Source organism: Parasteatoda tepidariorum, chromosome 1, assembly GCF_043381705.1.
Source record: "Parasteatoda tepidariorum isolate YZ-2023 chromosome 1, CAS_Ptep_4.0, whole genome shotgun sequence".
NCBI lineage: Eukaryota > Metazoa > Arthropoda > Arachnida > Araneae > Theridiidae > Parasteatoda > Parasteatoda tepidariorum.
Window position 1 is genome coordinate 45,744,505 of NC_092204.1, and position 15,903 is coordinate 45,760,407.

General features: G+C 27.0%; 1 protein-coding gene across 1 annotated transcript in view; it reads left to right on the forward strand.

The window, feature by feature from the left end:
• The window catches only part of LOC107446098 (uncharacterized), a 32,325-nt gene that overhangs the window by 11,647 nt on the left and 4,775 nt on the right, over positions 1–15,903 (forward strand). The window contains exons 8-16 of the mRNA XM_043051622.2: positions 3,742–3,912; positions 5,256–5,342; positions 7,127–7,221; positions 8,878–8,994; positions 10,643–10,703; positions 11,156–11,236; positions 11,322–11,386; positions 14,212–14,283; positions 15,226–15,328. Of these exons, the coding sequence (XP_042907556.1) occupies positions 3,742–3,912; positions 5,256–5,342; positions 7,127–7,221; positions 8,878–8,994; positions 10,643–10,703; positions 11,156–11,236; positions 11,322–11,386; positions 14,212–14,283; positions 15,226–15,328 (852 nt within the window). The remainder of the gene's footprint in view (positions 1–3,741; positions 3,913–5,255; positions 5,343–7,126; positions 7,222–8,877; positions 8,995–10,642; positions 10,704–11,155; positions 11,237–11,321; positions 11,387–14,211; positions 14,284–15,225; positions 15,329–15,903) is intronic.

Here is a 15,903-nt window from a genome sequence, read left to right on the forward strand (position 1 = left end):
GCGCGTGGAAGTACATTTTACCCTGACTTGCCTCTCTCGGACAATGTGGTTTTTCTTGTTCTGTTTTTATTTTTTTTCTCTCCCTACTGTGGTTTTTCTAGTTTGTTTCTCACCTTTTTTTTTCATTTTTGGTTGACAACTTTGCGTTTTATATTTCAAATCCCTTTTGTTCCTTCTCAGTCGCGTCTGGTAAATCTTGAAAATGGGCGCCTATTTTTGAGTGTATGAAACATCTCTGCTGCTATTTCCAATTTGTACATTTTTTAAACGAATGATGTTTTTAATCAAGTAATGTATAAGCATTTGTCAGAATAAGGACTGACTTAAGCACTTTCTTTAACAAAAACAACTGAACTATAGCCATCTTTTAAACATGTTGAATTGTATATTGATACATTGAGTGATCAGACACGTTAACAATACGCATTCAAGTGATTTATTACACAGCTGACTTTCTTATGTTAATGTCATCTGTCACATTTTAACAGATAAAAAGTCGTATTTTTGTACTGCTTTAGTAATCTGTTAACAGATGACTTTTTTTGACACATGTCAAAATTCCATATGTTCACATTTATATATTAAATGACATTTAATACCTAGTCTGAATTTTAACATTTAACATTTACTTAGTTATTTTTTAACAGATGACATTCGTTTATATGACAAGTGATAGGTGACGTTATTATATTATATTAACATGTGACGCTTACTCATCTGCCACATTTTAATAGAAAAAACAAAAGAGTATATGAGTAATAATTGCATGTAAGTAATAGTTGCATTATTTTTATCATTATTTTCCACTATATTCTTTTTCATATTATTATTTTTGCTTCAGCAAAATTTAGGGCAAAATCAACTCGGATTATATTTAACTATGGCTTTCAAAAAAGTAATTAAAATATTAAAATATAGAGGTTTGACACTGGCTGCAATTTCTATCTTAGCAACGATACATAGAATTTAGTTACATAAGGAACTGTGGTTAGCAGAAGTAACAGTTAAAGCAAAGCATCTTTATCTCCTAAAGAAGTTGAGTTTAATTTATTATGGTTGGCTGGAACAAAAAATTAAATCCTTAATTATAAACTGTTTACCATAGAATCATATTTTTTTAAGCATTAGAAAAAATTCAAAACCTTTCTACTGAAAAGCAACCTGGATTTGAGAAAAATATCATCTGTATCTAAGAAAATATTTTGATTTTATTTATTTTTTTTAAACCTAAGGAATACAGAATGTATATCTCAATTAGAAAAATAAAGCAGAATCAATTTCACTCTTTAATAACAGTTCAAATAGGGAACAATTTTTATCTCTCTAGAATACAACTTTTTCATATTTTTTAAAAATTCAAATAAATTTCTAGAATTTTATCTGGCAACATGTAATCATTTCTCTCTTTTTCTTTCGTTGTTATTAGTATCACCTCTGACTTTTTTATAACCCGTCACGTTTCTCTATATGTGCATTTCTACGGTCTGTAGAGCGGTCCGGATGGTATTTTTTACTCTATGTTTTTGGCCATTAATAATTCTTGAACTAATTATCTAACGTTAACCATTTCTTTCTTTCATCGTACTCTCTGTGCATTTTTCTGCACACCTTCGTAATTATACATTTATAAGCTTTTAATTTATGCTCAGCAAAACAAAATGTATCGTTAAGTTGAACACTCAAAATAGCCGCGGTGCATACGATTTTTAAATACAAAGAGAAACGAGTTTGGAGTATAAGTTTAAGTTCAGTTTTAAAATCTTTGTGTTAGATGAAATTTTTAATTAAAAAAGTTTAATTTTATTAACTAATTAATTTTTCAAAAACAAAAGCAAATGGCTATCCGATAAAAGCTTCTTATTATACATTCAGGGATTATTGAGAATTATTGTGATATGAATTGGATGGTTGTTATTGCAACTTAATATGCCATTTGTCTTGATTTCAGATGCAGTTTTTTTTTCATCTTGCAAGCAGTAAACTTATGTTCTGAAAAAAAGAATGTTGTTCGAAAATAATTATGTTGATTGGATTTTTTTAATTAGAAATATCATTTTTAAAGGAATCAAAGCAAATGGCGATCTGAGAGAAGAGTATTGAATAATTGATCAGAAATTATTGGGAATTTTCAATATCAGATCTGAAGGTTTCTATTCGAACTCCTTTAGCTACATACCATTTGTTTGGTTTTTAACTACGCTTTTTATCGATCTTTCAAGCAATTAATTTAAATTCCGAAAGAAGAATATTCTATAAACCTCATGTTAATTGGATATTTTGATTTGAAATATTTCTATAAAGACCAAATGGCTTCCCGAAAAATAACAAAAATTATTTAACGATAATTGGTAGATTTTGGCACATCGTTAAGTTGCTAATTTATATTTGTTACACATTGCAAAATCTTTTGCTGTTTTCATTTACATTATTTATATTGCGTGTCACTACCTGATGAGATTCTACAGTTTTAACTAAACTGCAAAGCATTCTGTGCGTAATTTTAGATTGCGGCTATTCATTTTTAGGTCTTAAACCAAAAATACTTAAAACAAATAACTATAAACTAACTCAAGCTCTTTATTTGTGAGTTTTAGAGGTTGCATGAAACTAAACAAAAAAAAAAAAAATTTTAATTTTTTTTTCCAATACTAATTTCTAATAATAATTATATTGAAATATGCTTGAGACATTGTGAACATAATCCATGAAACTGGAAACTGAAGAAACTCTCCGAACTAGTTTATTTTAATCGACATTTTTAGTCTATTTTTTGTCAAAATGTACAAGCTTAAAGACGTTATATGTAACAGAGGGCCGCACAAATATTGCAACAAACTTAAAAAAACAGTATACTTAAAAGGGAGTCGCGTTAATGAGGCGACAAACTTCTAGTGGATTTAGGGCACACCATCAGGATTAAAATTGCATAGGATGTCGTCGTACGAGGCTAGGAATACTTCCCTATTATGACCAGTTTAGAAGTACATGAAGAAGCAGTTCATAATAGGGAAGCGCCTCTAGTGGAATATGATGACAACATTTCCGGATATGGGTTCTTGTGCAATATCCGGAATTAAATATACTGTTATTTTTAAACAAGTACTTTTCGACAAAAAAATAGACTAAAAATGTCATTAAAAAAATCTGTAGCTTTAGTAGCAAAAACAAATTTTAAATTTGAAATCTCCACAACCAAAGTAGATAAGATCAAATATATGTATAAGTGCAACAAAAAATTTGTTCCCCATTGTAATTTAAGAAAGGATAGATTTATGGATTTGATTCAGAGATGAATTTGGAGCCATAGTATAGATGGCAAACATATCTTATATGATAAACTATATTTGTTCTTCAGACAGCCACGTGGCCGAGCGGTTAGCGTGCCTGACTACGAAGTCAATGACTGCCGGTTCGAATCCTGCTCAGGGCATGGATGTTTCTCTCTGTGTGTTATCCTCTGTAGTGTGTGATGTGTGAATGTGGCAAACCTTATAAACGGGTATCTGTGGCAGTGTGACGTGGGTAGTGTTGCTCGCCTCCGTGACTCTGGTCACTAGGTGCTCACCCGGCAACGAAAAATAAGCAACACTTCCGGCACCTTCCATAGGGAAGAACGTTATATTCAGTGCCTGACGGTAAAAAAAATAAATAAATATCTGCTTTTCGTAATTTCAATGTAATGATACATTTCTAATTGAAGTTACCTTTCATTAACATTTTTAAAACTATTTTTCATTTCAGGAATACCGTCCCAGTTCTCGATCGGCAATTGGAGTCAGTGCTCTTCCTAATGGAAACGAATTTTACAGGCAAAGACTATCTTATTATTTGGCGGACTCCAACGTAACGGCGCAAAAAATTCATGATATGGGTGTAGCGGAAGTTTCGAGAATAACATTAGAAATGGACAAAGTAGGATATTATTCAATGTTTGATATTTAGGAAGGTTCAAAATTGTATTTATTAAAATATTTAATAGCATTTTAAAATTACATACAAGACCATAAGCGATATACCACAAAAATTCTCGACCATGATGGAGATTTTTTTAAAAACTTATTTTTAATAAAAGAAAAAAGCGCAGAACTTAACTCTTTACTATTTCATAATATTCTGTTTTATCCTATTTCAACGGTACACTGAAGCATGGTCAAAACTAATTCGATATGGAAAGTTTTCTGGCTCTGTGGGAACACCAAATCTGGTTTCTGGCTCTATGAGAACATCAAAAAGTTCGATAATTTTTACCGGATTCCTCTGCTAAAATGAATAATAAAATATGGGATAGTACTAACAATATAATATGAGATAAAATTTGCTAATTTATCATGATGCCTAAGAACAAGTCATAAAACTATTTAACGGTTAAATTTACTATTTAACGGTTAAGTTTTGTATTTTTTTTACTAAATGTAAGGAAATAAGAACTATAATATTGAAAACCAGAATTTCCAGCAAGCCGTTACTATATGAACGGAAAAATTATATATAGATATATATTGGAATTTTTTCCTTCGTACCTGCTGTTTAGACATAAAGAATTTTTTTTTTTTACTTTTATATGAAGCATATCAATTAATATTTTAGCAGTGAAAGTATTCTGTGCTTGTCAACAGATTTTTATTTTAAACTGGAGAACATATTGTTTTTTCTATAAACGTAAATTCGTTGCATTATTGGAGTGATGGGTACTAAAGAGTGGAAACTATATTAAAGTCTGAAATTATATAAATTAAGATGGAAGTATTCTTGTATTTACTTAATACAAATAATTAATTTCCTGAATACAAATTAATTTATAATTAAAAATTTTTTTTTGACAAAGCGAATAAGTGCTAGGGATTTAGACTTGAAAACAAAAAAAAAGCTGCATTATCTATACCGAATGCTTGATGAGGTAAATTATCTAAATTTAGACGCAAAAAATTTACAAATTTACAAATTTACTTACTTTATGATGCAGTTTTATAACCATTTCTAAATAAAACGTTACTCATTAATTGATTAAATAACGCAAATATAATTTAATAAGAGTAAATATTTTGCATTGGTTATACATAGTATATGTTTTATGTTAAAGAATTCAGTTTCCCGGTATTTATAAAATTCTATGTTGTATAGATTTTTCAAATTAGGTTTCCTGAGTTAGTAGCTTCTTAGTTGTCGCTATTATTAACTAAACTTTTTTCTTCTAAAAAAGTTAATCAGTTTTTTTGCAATGAACAAGATGTTTGTAAATTTGGTTTTTATTCTAGGTAATTCAAACTCTGGGCTTCAATTACACTCGTAAGGAATTCAATGAATATCTCCGCAACAATAAAGCGCAGCATTTTAATTCAGGAGTATGTACTGGTTTTAAATACTTTCTTTGTTTTGTATCTTATTTTCTACTTGGTAAGCTTGTAAATTTTCTCACTTGTAAGTGCATTCTTTAAATTGAAAAATAAGTGTCTTGATTTTTTTTACATAAAAATGTTATAATAATAACGATATGACATATGGCCATTCCTTGAAAGATTTAGTGAATCTTAAAATGTGCTTTTTCATTTTTTAAAAAAAAAACTGTTTTGTATGCTCTCAAACTACGTAAACTTAAGTTATAATCAAATATGAAACTTGAGTAATTTTCGTTGAATAGTTCTAGATGTATAAAACTTGACGTACCTTTTTTTCAGAAATTTTATCAATTTTATTCATAAAAAATATTTTATCAATTAAAATTGCATAGTTTCATTAAATGTAAAATTTTCAATGTTAAAGTTTAAGATACTTTTGATCATTATTAATAAAGATACTAAAATAAATAACATGAAAGTATTAAAAATTATTTTTATTTGTCTTAAAATAAAGATAACATTAAGGGATCTGAACTTTCGTGTATTTGTAAGACTGAACTTTTGGGACACCATATCTTAAAGATTGTAGTTTATCTTAGTAATCAGAAGTTTAAATCTGGCACTAAAAAATTTCTGTCTGATGAAATGTGTTTTTGTGTCTGATTTCATTTCTTAAAATAATCGTCGAATTTATTAAAAAAAGCTTTTCGAGCTATAAAAATTGCATGTTAATGCAAAACCTAATTATTAGATAAAAAGTAATTCAGTTTAATATTTTGATTTATAATCCAACTAGCTTGGAAGCTGGTTTAAGCTGGGGACCTAAAATAATAAATTTAAAGTAAAGTTTAAAAATTCGTAAAATATTTTTTTAAATAAGGGCAAATTTGAGTTTAAAAAATACAAATTTTTCATGGCACGCTTACAGATCTACAACAAAATGTTATGCATAAATTTCAAAATAAATGTGTTTTAAATTAAAATCTTTAAAAAAAATCAATAGAAAAAAATCAATTAATTAAATACATTGTTTAATGTCGAATTCTTAAAGAAAAATTCTAAATATTCGTACTTAAAGTTTGATAAAAATAACAAACTCAAACTTAGACTTTAGTTTTTAGTTCGAAACATTTCTAACATTATACAAAATCTACATTAAAAATTTAAAAGAATTCTATTATAATTTTTTTTTGTAATGTGAGCTAGTGTAAAGAAATTTTTTCAAATTTAAACGTTCTTTAGAAATTAGTTTAATAAGTAATAAAATCTTGATTACAAAAAAATAATAATTCGAAAATCAATTACTTAAAATTAATTTCATTTGTCATAAAAATAAAATTAATCCAAATAAATAAGGGTTCAAATAAAAAATAAATAAAAATAAAAACATTTTAGTTTGTTTTCGTGAATTTGCTTTTGGTTTCAGTTTCGTATGTGTCAACATACGCAAAAAACAACTGTAACTTCATTTCTGAAAATCGGAAATAAAAATTTTAAAATCTGAAAATTAATTAATCGAAATTTTAATTTTGAAATCTGAAATAAACATTTTAGTTTCGGAAATGAGCTAATGAACTAAAGCTTAAATATAGATAATAATAAAAATATTAAGATTTTCATTTGAAATTGCCTATTTTTAATCAGTTGAATACCTTAACTTTGTGCAACGTTTAAAAATGATTAATAGCATATTCAATATAGAGATAAAATAATTTTGTTTGCTTCTTATTTTTAGTTATTATTATATGAATTCTACCGAAGTTAATGTATATACCCTTTTATTTCTGTAGGATGAAGCATTACAGACTTACCGAAACATGCTGGAAAATACTATCCCACGTAAACTCTCGGAAATATTCAAGCATATACCTCGAACGAAATTGCAGTAAGATAAAAAAATTATGATGAAAACTACATTTACATTTTTTTCAGTCAGTGTTAAACACCAATTTATAAACTAAGGAAACTTATTTAAAATGAAAAGATTTTTTTTTAAAGAGAAAAGGAATAAGAGTATGCTGAAAAAATTAAAATATTAATTAGACTGGTTAAAAATAAAATGAAACTTAAAAAAAATTAAAATTTAAATAACATTTTCTGCAATTTTCTTTAAATATTAGGAAACGCACTAAGAAGCGCTTTGGTGATGATTTTTGTAAATTAAACAATAAAATATGGTATTATATGTGATCAAATTTAATTTTATCATGGTACTTTACATCATGGCGTAAAAACCATTTATTCGGTTAAATTTTGTATTTTTCAGTTTTGTATTTCTTACTGAAGTATCAGTTTTGTACTGTATCAGTATTGTATTTTTTACTACTGAGATATTAAGAATTATATTTTTGAAAACCAGAATATCCTTAAACCTTTACTTTATGAACGGAAAAATTACCAGTTTGATATATAATTAAATATAATTGATCTGTTTAATAAAATTTTAAATATAATTGATCCGTATATTTTGATTCTAATAATAAGAATTATGTTTTTTTTTTTTTTTTAAATAAAAAATAAAAAATGTCATTACCATACAGTACGGTAATTTCACCCGAATTTTTTTTTCTCCGTGCAAAACCTTATTATAAAAATACTTATTTTGTGTCAGATTCTATTACAGATACTGAACCGTAATTTGATTTTATTCACTTTAAACAAATGAATGAACAACAGTCAATTCAAAAAAATAGAACAATTCAATTTTTAAAACGATTTATTGTCACGGAGTTTATGTAATCTTATATCATTATAAATTATAAATAATCACATTTTTTTTCCAGAACCATATGTTGGATTATTTATTTTAAAATGAACACAAGTAATACAGTTTACGATTTAAATTAGTTATTACTTTTTGGTTGTTTAAATCTGTGATCTAATTGGTTGCTATAATTAAAGTTAAAAGGAAATTAAAAAATTTTCAATCTTCCAAGAAAAAAACTGAATTTTTCAAAACTTTAAATTTTTTTATGGTCTGCATTATTTTTGTTCATCATTTCCTTTTAAGCTTTTCGGTGGTTTTTCAAAATTACTCTAGTTAAGTAGTTATGTTATAAAAAATAATTTAAATTAAATCCTTATTAAAAAACTTTTTTCTTGAAATCTTGAATGATGAATAAGTGGGAACTTAAGCATTTAATTTTGATTGGTATTGTATAATAATTCTTTTAGGAATTATAGTTTTGCATAATTTGAAATTTTTCCAAACTTATTGTAAGCAATTTGTGATAATTTTCCTTATGAATTATGTATTATAAACAATATAAAATAATCCAATGATGAAGTTATAATATTCGTATGTACCTTTTAATTTTAAAAGACTCTTATTACAGTGCTAGAGCAACATTCTTTTAAAATGATGATTGATGATGATCACAGTAACAATAATATTAAAAATTTTCTGCACATTAATTTGGGATAATTTTTGTTTATTTTAAACAATTTCATATAAGTTTATTATTTTCCAAAATGTTTCAAGTAAGCTATCAAAGCCTCTTTTACAGGCATTTAATAACGTTTCATTTTTGTTTTTATGCAGAATTCAAGCTGTCCCAGAAGATTTAACAGGAGGACCTCTTGCTTATTATATTCCAGTTGCCCCTGATAATTCAACTCCAGGAATATTCTTTTTGGATACATCAAATCTTCCCAGTTTGTAAGAATTTTCATACTTTTTTCTGTTTCAATTTCTATTCTTGAATCCTATAAACAATCTCAAACAGAATCGTTTTTAATGATCAAGCTAAAATACTGAGATATAATGCCTAGCATATCTAATAATTTAATTTCTAACGTTTTAAACTTTTAATTTTTTGGCAAATTTGGTTGACTAAAAACAATAACTCATTGCCACTAGAAAAACATAGTGAAAAAACATGTTAACATTTTTGAAGATTTCCCAGATTTAATAAATTATTGTAGACAAATTTGAGTATAAAACATTCATTTATTTTTACCAATTCTTATGTGAGGTACAAAGTAAAACATGCTTTGAAAGTAGCTTATTCTTACTTTTATGCACCTGGAAGCATAATTTCTAAGACTCACAAAAATATCACTGTTAACTCTGAAACAAGTTTCAGACTATCGAATTATTTTGGATTGTTTTTAAACCATTATTTGCATTTTATATACTTTGTTTAAATATGATATTTAATCTTTTTTTATTAAATCTATTTCAAACTTTATTCATCTCTCTCAGCGTTTAAAAATTTGATGCATTTCAGAGGAGTTATACTTTCTTTCAAAAATTAAGGTATTCAACCTTTTTATTGTGTGTGTGTGCGTGCCTAATTTTAAAAGGAATGAAACTGGAATGAAATGAATGAATTTAAAGGAGATGGGAATAAAACAATTCTTTATTGAAGAGAATATCGAAATTTTCATGAATTTAAACACATAAACAATTTCTCGAGTTAACCCTAGGTTGATTTACAGCAACTAAGGAACACGTAGTAGAAGAGTCCCTTCTCAATACAGCAGTACGTAATATCTTAATGTGGAAAACAATTATAGAAATATTATATATTTATAGAATTATAGAAATATATATAATATACTCTTAAGAGTTCGAAGGAATGTTTTCCTCTCTAACTGCAGTGCATCGACTTTCAACGCTGCCAATTAAGTTATTGGACGTCAAAATGAGGAGCTGGACGCTGGACCAGACATGAAAGAGAACGTCAGAACCGTGGTCAATCACTAAGACAGAATCCGTATTGACCAGTGGGATTTGACCCTGCTTCCCCTTATTGGGAAATAAACACTCTATTCTTTGAGCCACCGCGACTCAGGTTTTAGGATTAACCTAAGGTTAACTCGAGAATTGCGGAGTTAAGGAATACAAAAATATTCAAAATCGTCGAAGGTTCCTCCATTACATCTCCAAGTCATGTAGCGGTTATACAAGGACTTGTTGAAAGCATGTCCCGAAAAGAGGACTCTAATTTGCACTTATAGAGGCTTTATACAACTTATGAAAATATTTTCTTTCCTTTTTATCACATGTGTCTAAGTACTTATTAGTAGAAAGTTGGTTCGCAAATTCATGTCTGTTTTTAGATCTTGTTTATTTGTGCTTTATATGTTGTTTCTGTGCCATCTTACTACGATCACAGAGACTATCTTTTGAATAATTGAAAATTGTTACAGTGATAGAAGCAGAGAAATAATAAAAATGTTGTGTATTTAGTCTATGAGTCATTTTTATTTGCTTTATTAATATGATGGCATTATGATAAAAAATAATTATTAATATGAGTACATTATAATAAAAAATGTAATACTTTTTAAATTTTTTTTAGACTAAGGTACGATGTTACGACTTTATCTCTTCATGAAGGAATACCAGGACATCACTTTCAGGTAAGTGTGACATTATACATGCATTATATATTATCTTACTAATTAATAAAAGTATAAAAAAATGCAATGTAATTTAATATTTAAAAAGCTCTTTGGCACTGGCTTGATAAACTAAAACAGCATGCGCATAATTATTTTAATGGTTTAATAAGTTTTATCTTAGAATAAAAAAAAATTAAAAAATGAGCATTCCTTTGTCTTGACTTCCTTAAAAAAACAAAAGACTTGTAAAACATTTTAAGTGTAGTAAAATATTTTAAGTATAGAAAAAAAATCTAAGTTTTTATATGCTTTGTTAGCATATAAACTTAGATTTTTACCTTACTGTTAGCAAGTTATGTATCTAACTAATATAGATCACTTCTTTTATATTCAGTATAAACTTTATTAAAGTTATACTAAGCATTCTTAATGTAAAGCTTTTCTGTTGAAAGAATTATTTTCATTTTAAGTTTGCATATGCGATGGAACAAGGTATGAAGGATATACCAGATTTCAGGAAGCATGGCATAGAAGCTGACGCTTATACTGAAGTAAGTATATGCATTGAGGTAATTTTAATTTAACTATTCGCAAGTGATTAAAAAAAGTATTTAGTGATTTTTTTTTAAATCATAGGGTTGGGGCTTGTATGCAGAACATTTAGGTTATGAGCTTGGATTGTTAGGAGATCCTTACCAACAGTAAGTATCTCTTTTTTTCTGTATCCTACAAAACTGTACAAGAGCTTTAATTATAAGTTTATTTACAGCTTTAACAATTTATTTAGAAATATTTATCATTTCTTTCATGTCATGTTTTTACAAATTTATTGTAAGGATCAAAAATAAAATTTACATATTTTATACATGCAAAATATTGCTTTGCAGTGAGCAGAAAAAAGGGAACTTATGTTCTAATGATCGCATTTTCCCTCACTAAAAACCACTCTTAATCGTTCAAATGGTGCTAATTAAATAGCGCTAACAATCAATTTAGTTATGGAATCACATACAAAAGCGTTTTTCCTCTAAATAAAATAACTTATTTTCAACAAAATTGGATTTTTGACTATCAAAATAGCGGATTGAAATCTATAGCGGCAATCTGGAAAATATATTTAGTCAGGAGTTAAACCCCCTAAAATAAACTTTTTGCACATTTCCTCATATCTCAAAGACTTTTTAATCCAATCGAAAAATAATTTGTAATACTTATTATTTTATTTAATAATAATTTGAAAAAGTTTGATTTGTGAGGTACATAAATTTTTGGATCCTTTTAATCTAAGTAATTTTAAATGGCAAAATACATCTAAACAATGTAGGTAGATAAAGTCTTAGAAAATAAAAACAGAAAATTGCGATTTTTTAAAAAAAAAATTTGTAACTCAGAAACTATTTGACAGATTTCGCTTAATGATAGGTATTTAAAAACACATTTAATAATATGGTTGTATTGTTACCATGAAATTCCTTAAATACCAAGGATTTTATTCAATTAATGAAAAAATTGTTAAATTACTGCTCCATCCTTTTATACGCCAATGAAAGCATTTATTTGTGCCTCGCCATATGTACTTTTATGAAAATGTTTTCGAATTCGCAATGTCGAATAACAATTGCATAAATGAAAATGTTGTTGTAGAGTGATTAAATTTAAAGCAGCGACGAAAGTTGAGGAACTTTCTGAATTTTTAATTTTGTCGAAAATAAAGTAACGAGATAATTTAGTAATATATTATGTCGGAATAATTTTAATGTTTAAAACATAGGTTCCTAACTTGGGCGCTTTTGCTCTTCAGTAAGAGGTGAATAGACGTAACAATGATAGAGGTTCATAAGCAAAATTGTAGCTGAAATTAGCAATGACTGCTTGTTGAAATACATAATTTTTGTCTTGATGTCGGAGAATTATTAACAATCTGGCAGAAAATAATATTTATTATTAAAATTGTTTAAAAAAAGCTTCTTAGTGCTGAAAAGAAAATACTTGACGTTTTTAGCACTAAACGGTGTCATGATCCCCTTATGAATTAGGAATTTATGTGTTCCTAAATTACGGTACTTTTATTTACGTAGTACTAGAGCTTCACAATGAGTTATTGGCGACGGTTTGGGAAACATCCCTGAATGGTCTACATTCCGTTCAACAGAGAGGACACATTCACACACCATCCATCCATCTGTAAATTCATCTAAAGGCCGATCTATTCTAGTTAAAAGTAAATAAAAATTTACATACTTTAAAATTCTAGAATAATAAATTTGCGATTTAAAAAGATGCAAGTTTATTTAAGTTATAGAATAGATCGGCCTAAATTCACTTGACCGATTTAATCTATAACCCAAATAAACTCGTATCTGTTTAAATCGCAAATTTATTATTCAAAAATTTTAAAGTATGTCAATTTTTGTTTATTTTTAATTCGTTTTTTAGAAACGTCTTGAATATATTGTTAAGTTAATCCATTCGTTTAATTCGCGTGCTTTCTCTTTCATTTATTAAATCGAAGGATTATTATCAAAATATAATTAAATCCAGATTTTTTTTCTCAAATTATAAAACATAATATGTGATAAAATTTTGAAATATATTTCACTCAGTATTAGCTGTATTAGAAAAACACAGAAGATGAATAACAAGTCGACCAGATGGCGTCCATAAACATCACTTATTTCACTTTTTTCAAAAATAAAATATAACAAAAACAATATTTAATTAAGTATTTATTTTAAACTAAAAAATGATGTGTTGAATTTATTTTCATCAAAATATGTGAAAATTTTTCATATACGAATTATTTTTATCAAATTTTTTTTTAAAAATGTAGTTTCCAACTAAAATACATTGATTATTAGGTATATTTTCAATAACTTAAAAGCATGTTTATCGAAGTGTATCATAACAAGATAATTAAAATACTTGAAATAATAATTGAACGAAATTTTATAATTTTATTTATTTATAATTGCTTCCCTTTTTTCTACTTTCTTTTTTTATTCATTTATTTGATTTTAATTATTTTTTTTGTAGAATTTCGAACAAAAAAGATAGGGAACCTATGGTTTAAAACAAAGCTGCTTAAAACATTAATATTATTGAATTGCTGTTGCTAAATCAATCATAGGTTGATGGGTTCTAGTTCTAACTAAATTTAAAACGCATAAAATGTAACGGTTTTCTAATAAAAGTAAAATGTGAGACCTTCACTGAAACAAATGGCAATTAAGTAATCATTTTCTGGATTGAACAATATTTTTTTTATAATTGTTCTCAATGAATGATTATAAATTTAGGATTTTATTATTAGTGTTTGTTTAATTTTCTTTCATTGTAAGAATATGATTCAACGAAATAATAATGCATTGTTAGTATTAGCCGCTTAATAGTCTGTAAATTTTGAAATTACGTTTTACTTATTGAGAACAAACAATAGAAAATTATATTTGATTGAATACATTTTAAAGTTCTTTTTTTTATGTTATTCTTAATGGATTATGGTACAATATTCTGTTCTATTTTACAGTTTTGGACATCTTTCGTATGAAATGTTCCGAGCTTGTAGATTAGTAGTAGATACTGGAATACATGTTATGGGGTAAGTAAAGACAGTGTCCATTTTCATAAACGCGCATTTCGAACTGTGTCCATTTTTGTAAACACGCATTTCGAGTTATGTTCATTTTCGTGTGTTTTTTTCTATAATTTCGAAATTTTATCCCAAAGAATTAAATATTTTTTTATAATTAATGTTAGATACTTTTTAATAATTATTTATTTTGCATGGCTTGCATAATTAAAACAGTTTTAAAATTGAGGTTCAATGTATTGTTGCATTGTTCTTAAATAAAAGTTCGTATTTTTTTCAAATTTATTTTTCTTCTAAGTTATTAAATCTATTCATCATTGTATTGAAATAGCCCACGAGAGACAAAACAATATGCATGTCTCTTCCTACTTGAGGTATAATTTAACATTTGAAATATTTATATATTTTTTCTTAGTTAAAATCCGAGGTCCACGCATGTGTACCTAAAATTATTAGCCTTTTGGCAATATAATTCATATTTTGTTTATCTCATTGTGACTTATGGCAGTAAAAAAAAAAAAAAACTGGGAACAGTAAAAAAAAAAATTTTGTTTTTGCTATATTCTTTTACATTTCAGTAGTGAAGAGGTTAACACATAAAACATGGTTTTATAGCAAAAATATGTGTATCATGTTTCTGTTTAAGTAAATGCAATTTTAAAAGAGACGACTTAAAAACGAGTTAAAATCGATTTTCGTTTTTGTCGCTCCAATTACTTTAATATTATTAAGACTTTAGAGGCTTTAATGCCGAATACTGTAAAAAATAAAATGTATGAAGTAAAGAATAAAAAAAAATTTAAATATTTATATTTAATATTGCTAACATTTAAATACAATTATTAACATTTAAACCTTTATTCTTTTCCCTCTACCCCCACGTTTAGTTACATAGATTTTTTTTGCTTGTGTATTTTTTATTTCTAATTTGCATATTTTTTAAATTTTTAGATGGACTCGTGATCAAGCTATTAACTACATGGCGGATCGCATTGCTTTATCTTTGAATAACATAGGAAAGGAAGTCGACAGATACATAACATGGCCTGGACAAGTAAACATCTTCAGTTTTTTTTTTAAATATTTAGAAGAGGATTTAAAATTAAGAGTCACAAAGTAATTTTTAAAACAGAAATTTTTCGCGTCAAATGAGTAGTCCGACATAACGAACAAAAACTGCGTAGTGGGGGTTTAAGAACGATGTCACAACATTTGGGTTACTGAGTACTGGATAGATATCACTACGTTCAGGCTACTGAAGGATCGGATTTCCAGTTCATGGTAACCCGTGCGGAGGCCTTCTCTCTTCCATGAGGTGCCTCAATATGGTATTTTCGTATTATATCTCATATAAGTACGTATACGTACTATTTCGCACATATACTCTTGGAATATGCGGAAGCTCTCTTTCTCATCCTGAAGGGGTCAATAAATATGTTTATAAATCTTGCTAAATATTTAGCAAGAAAAGTATACATTTAAGGGGTCGGTAATTTATATTAAAGCTGTGAAAACGCTAACGAAATTTGACTAATCACAATTGTGGAAGACAAATATCAGAGATATCAAAACGTATTTGATTGCCGGTGAGGAGTTGGAAAAAAAAAATGGTTAACGCTTTCAAGTTTA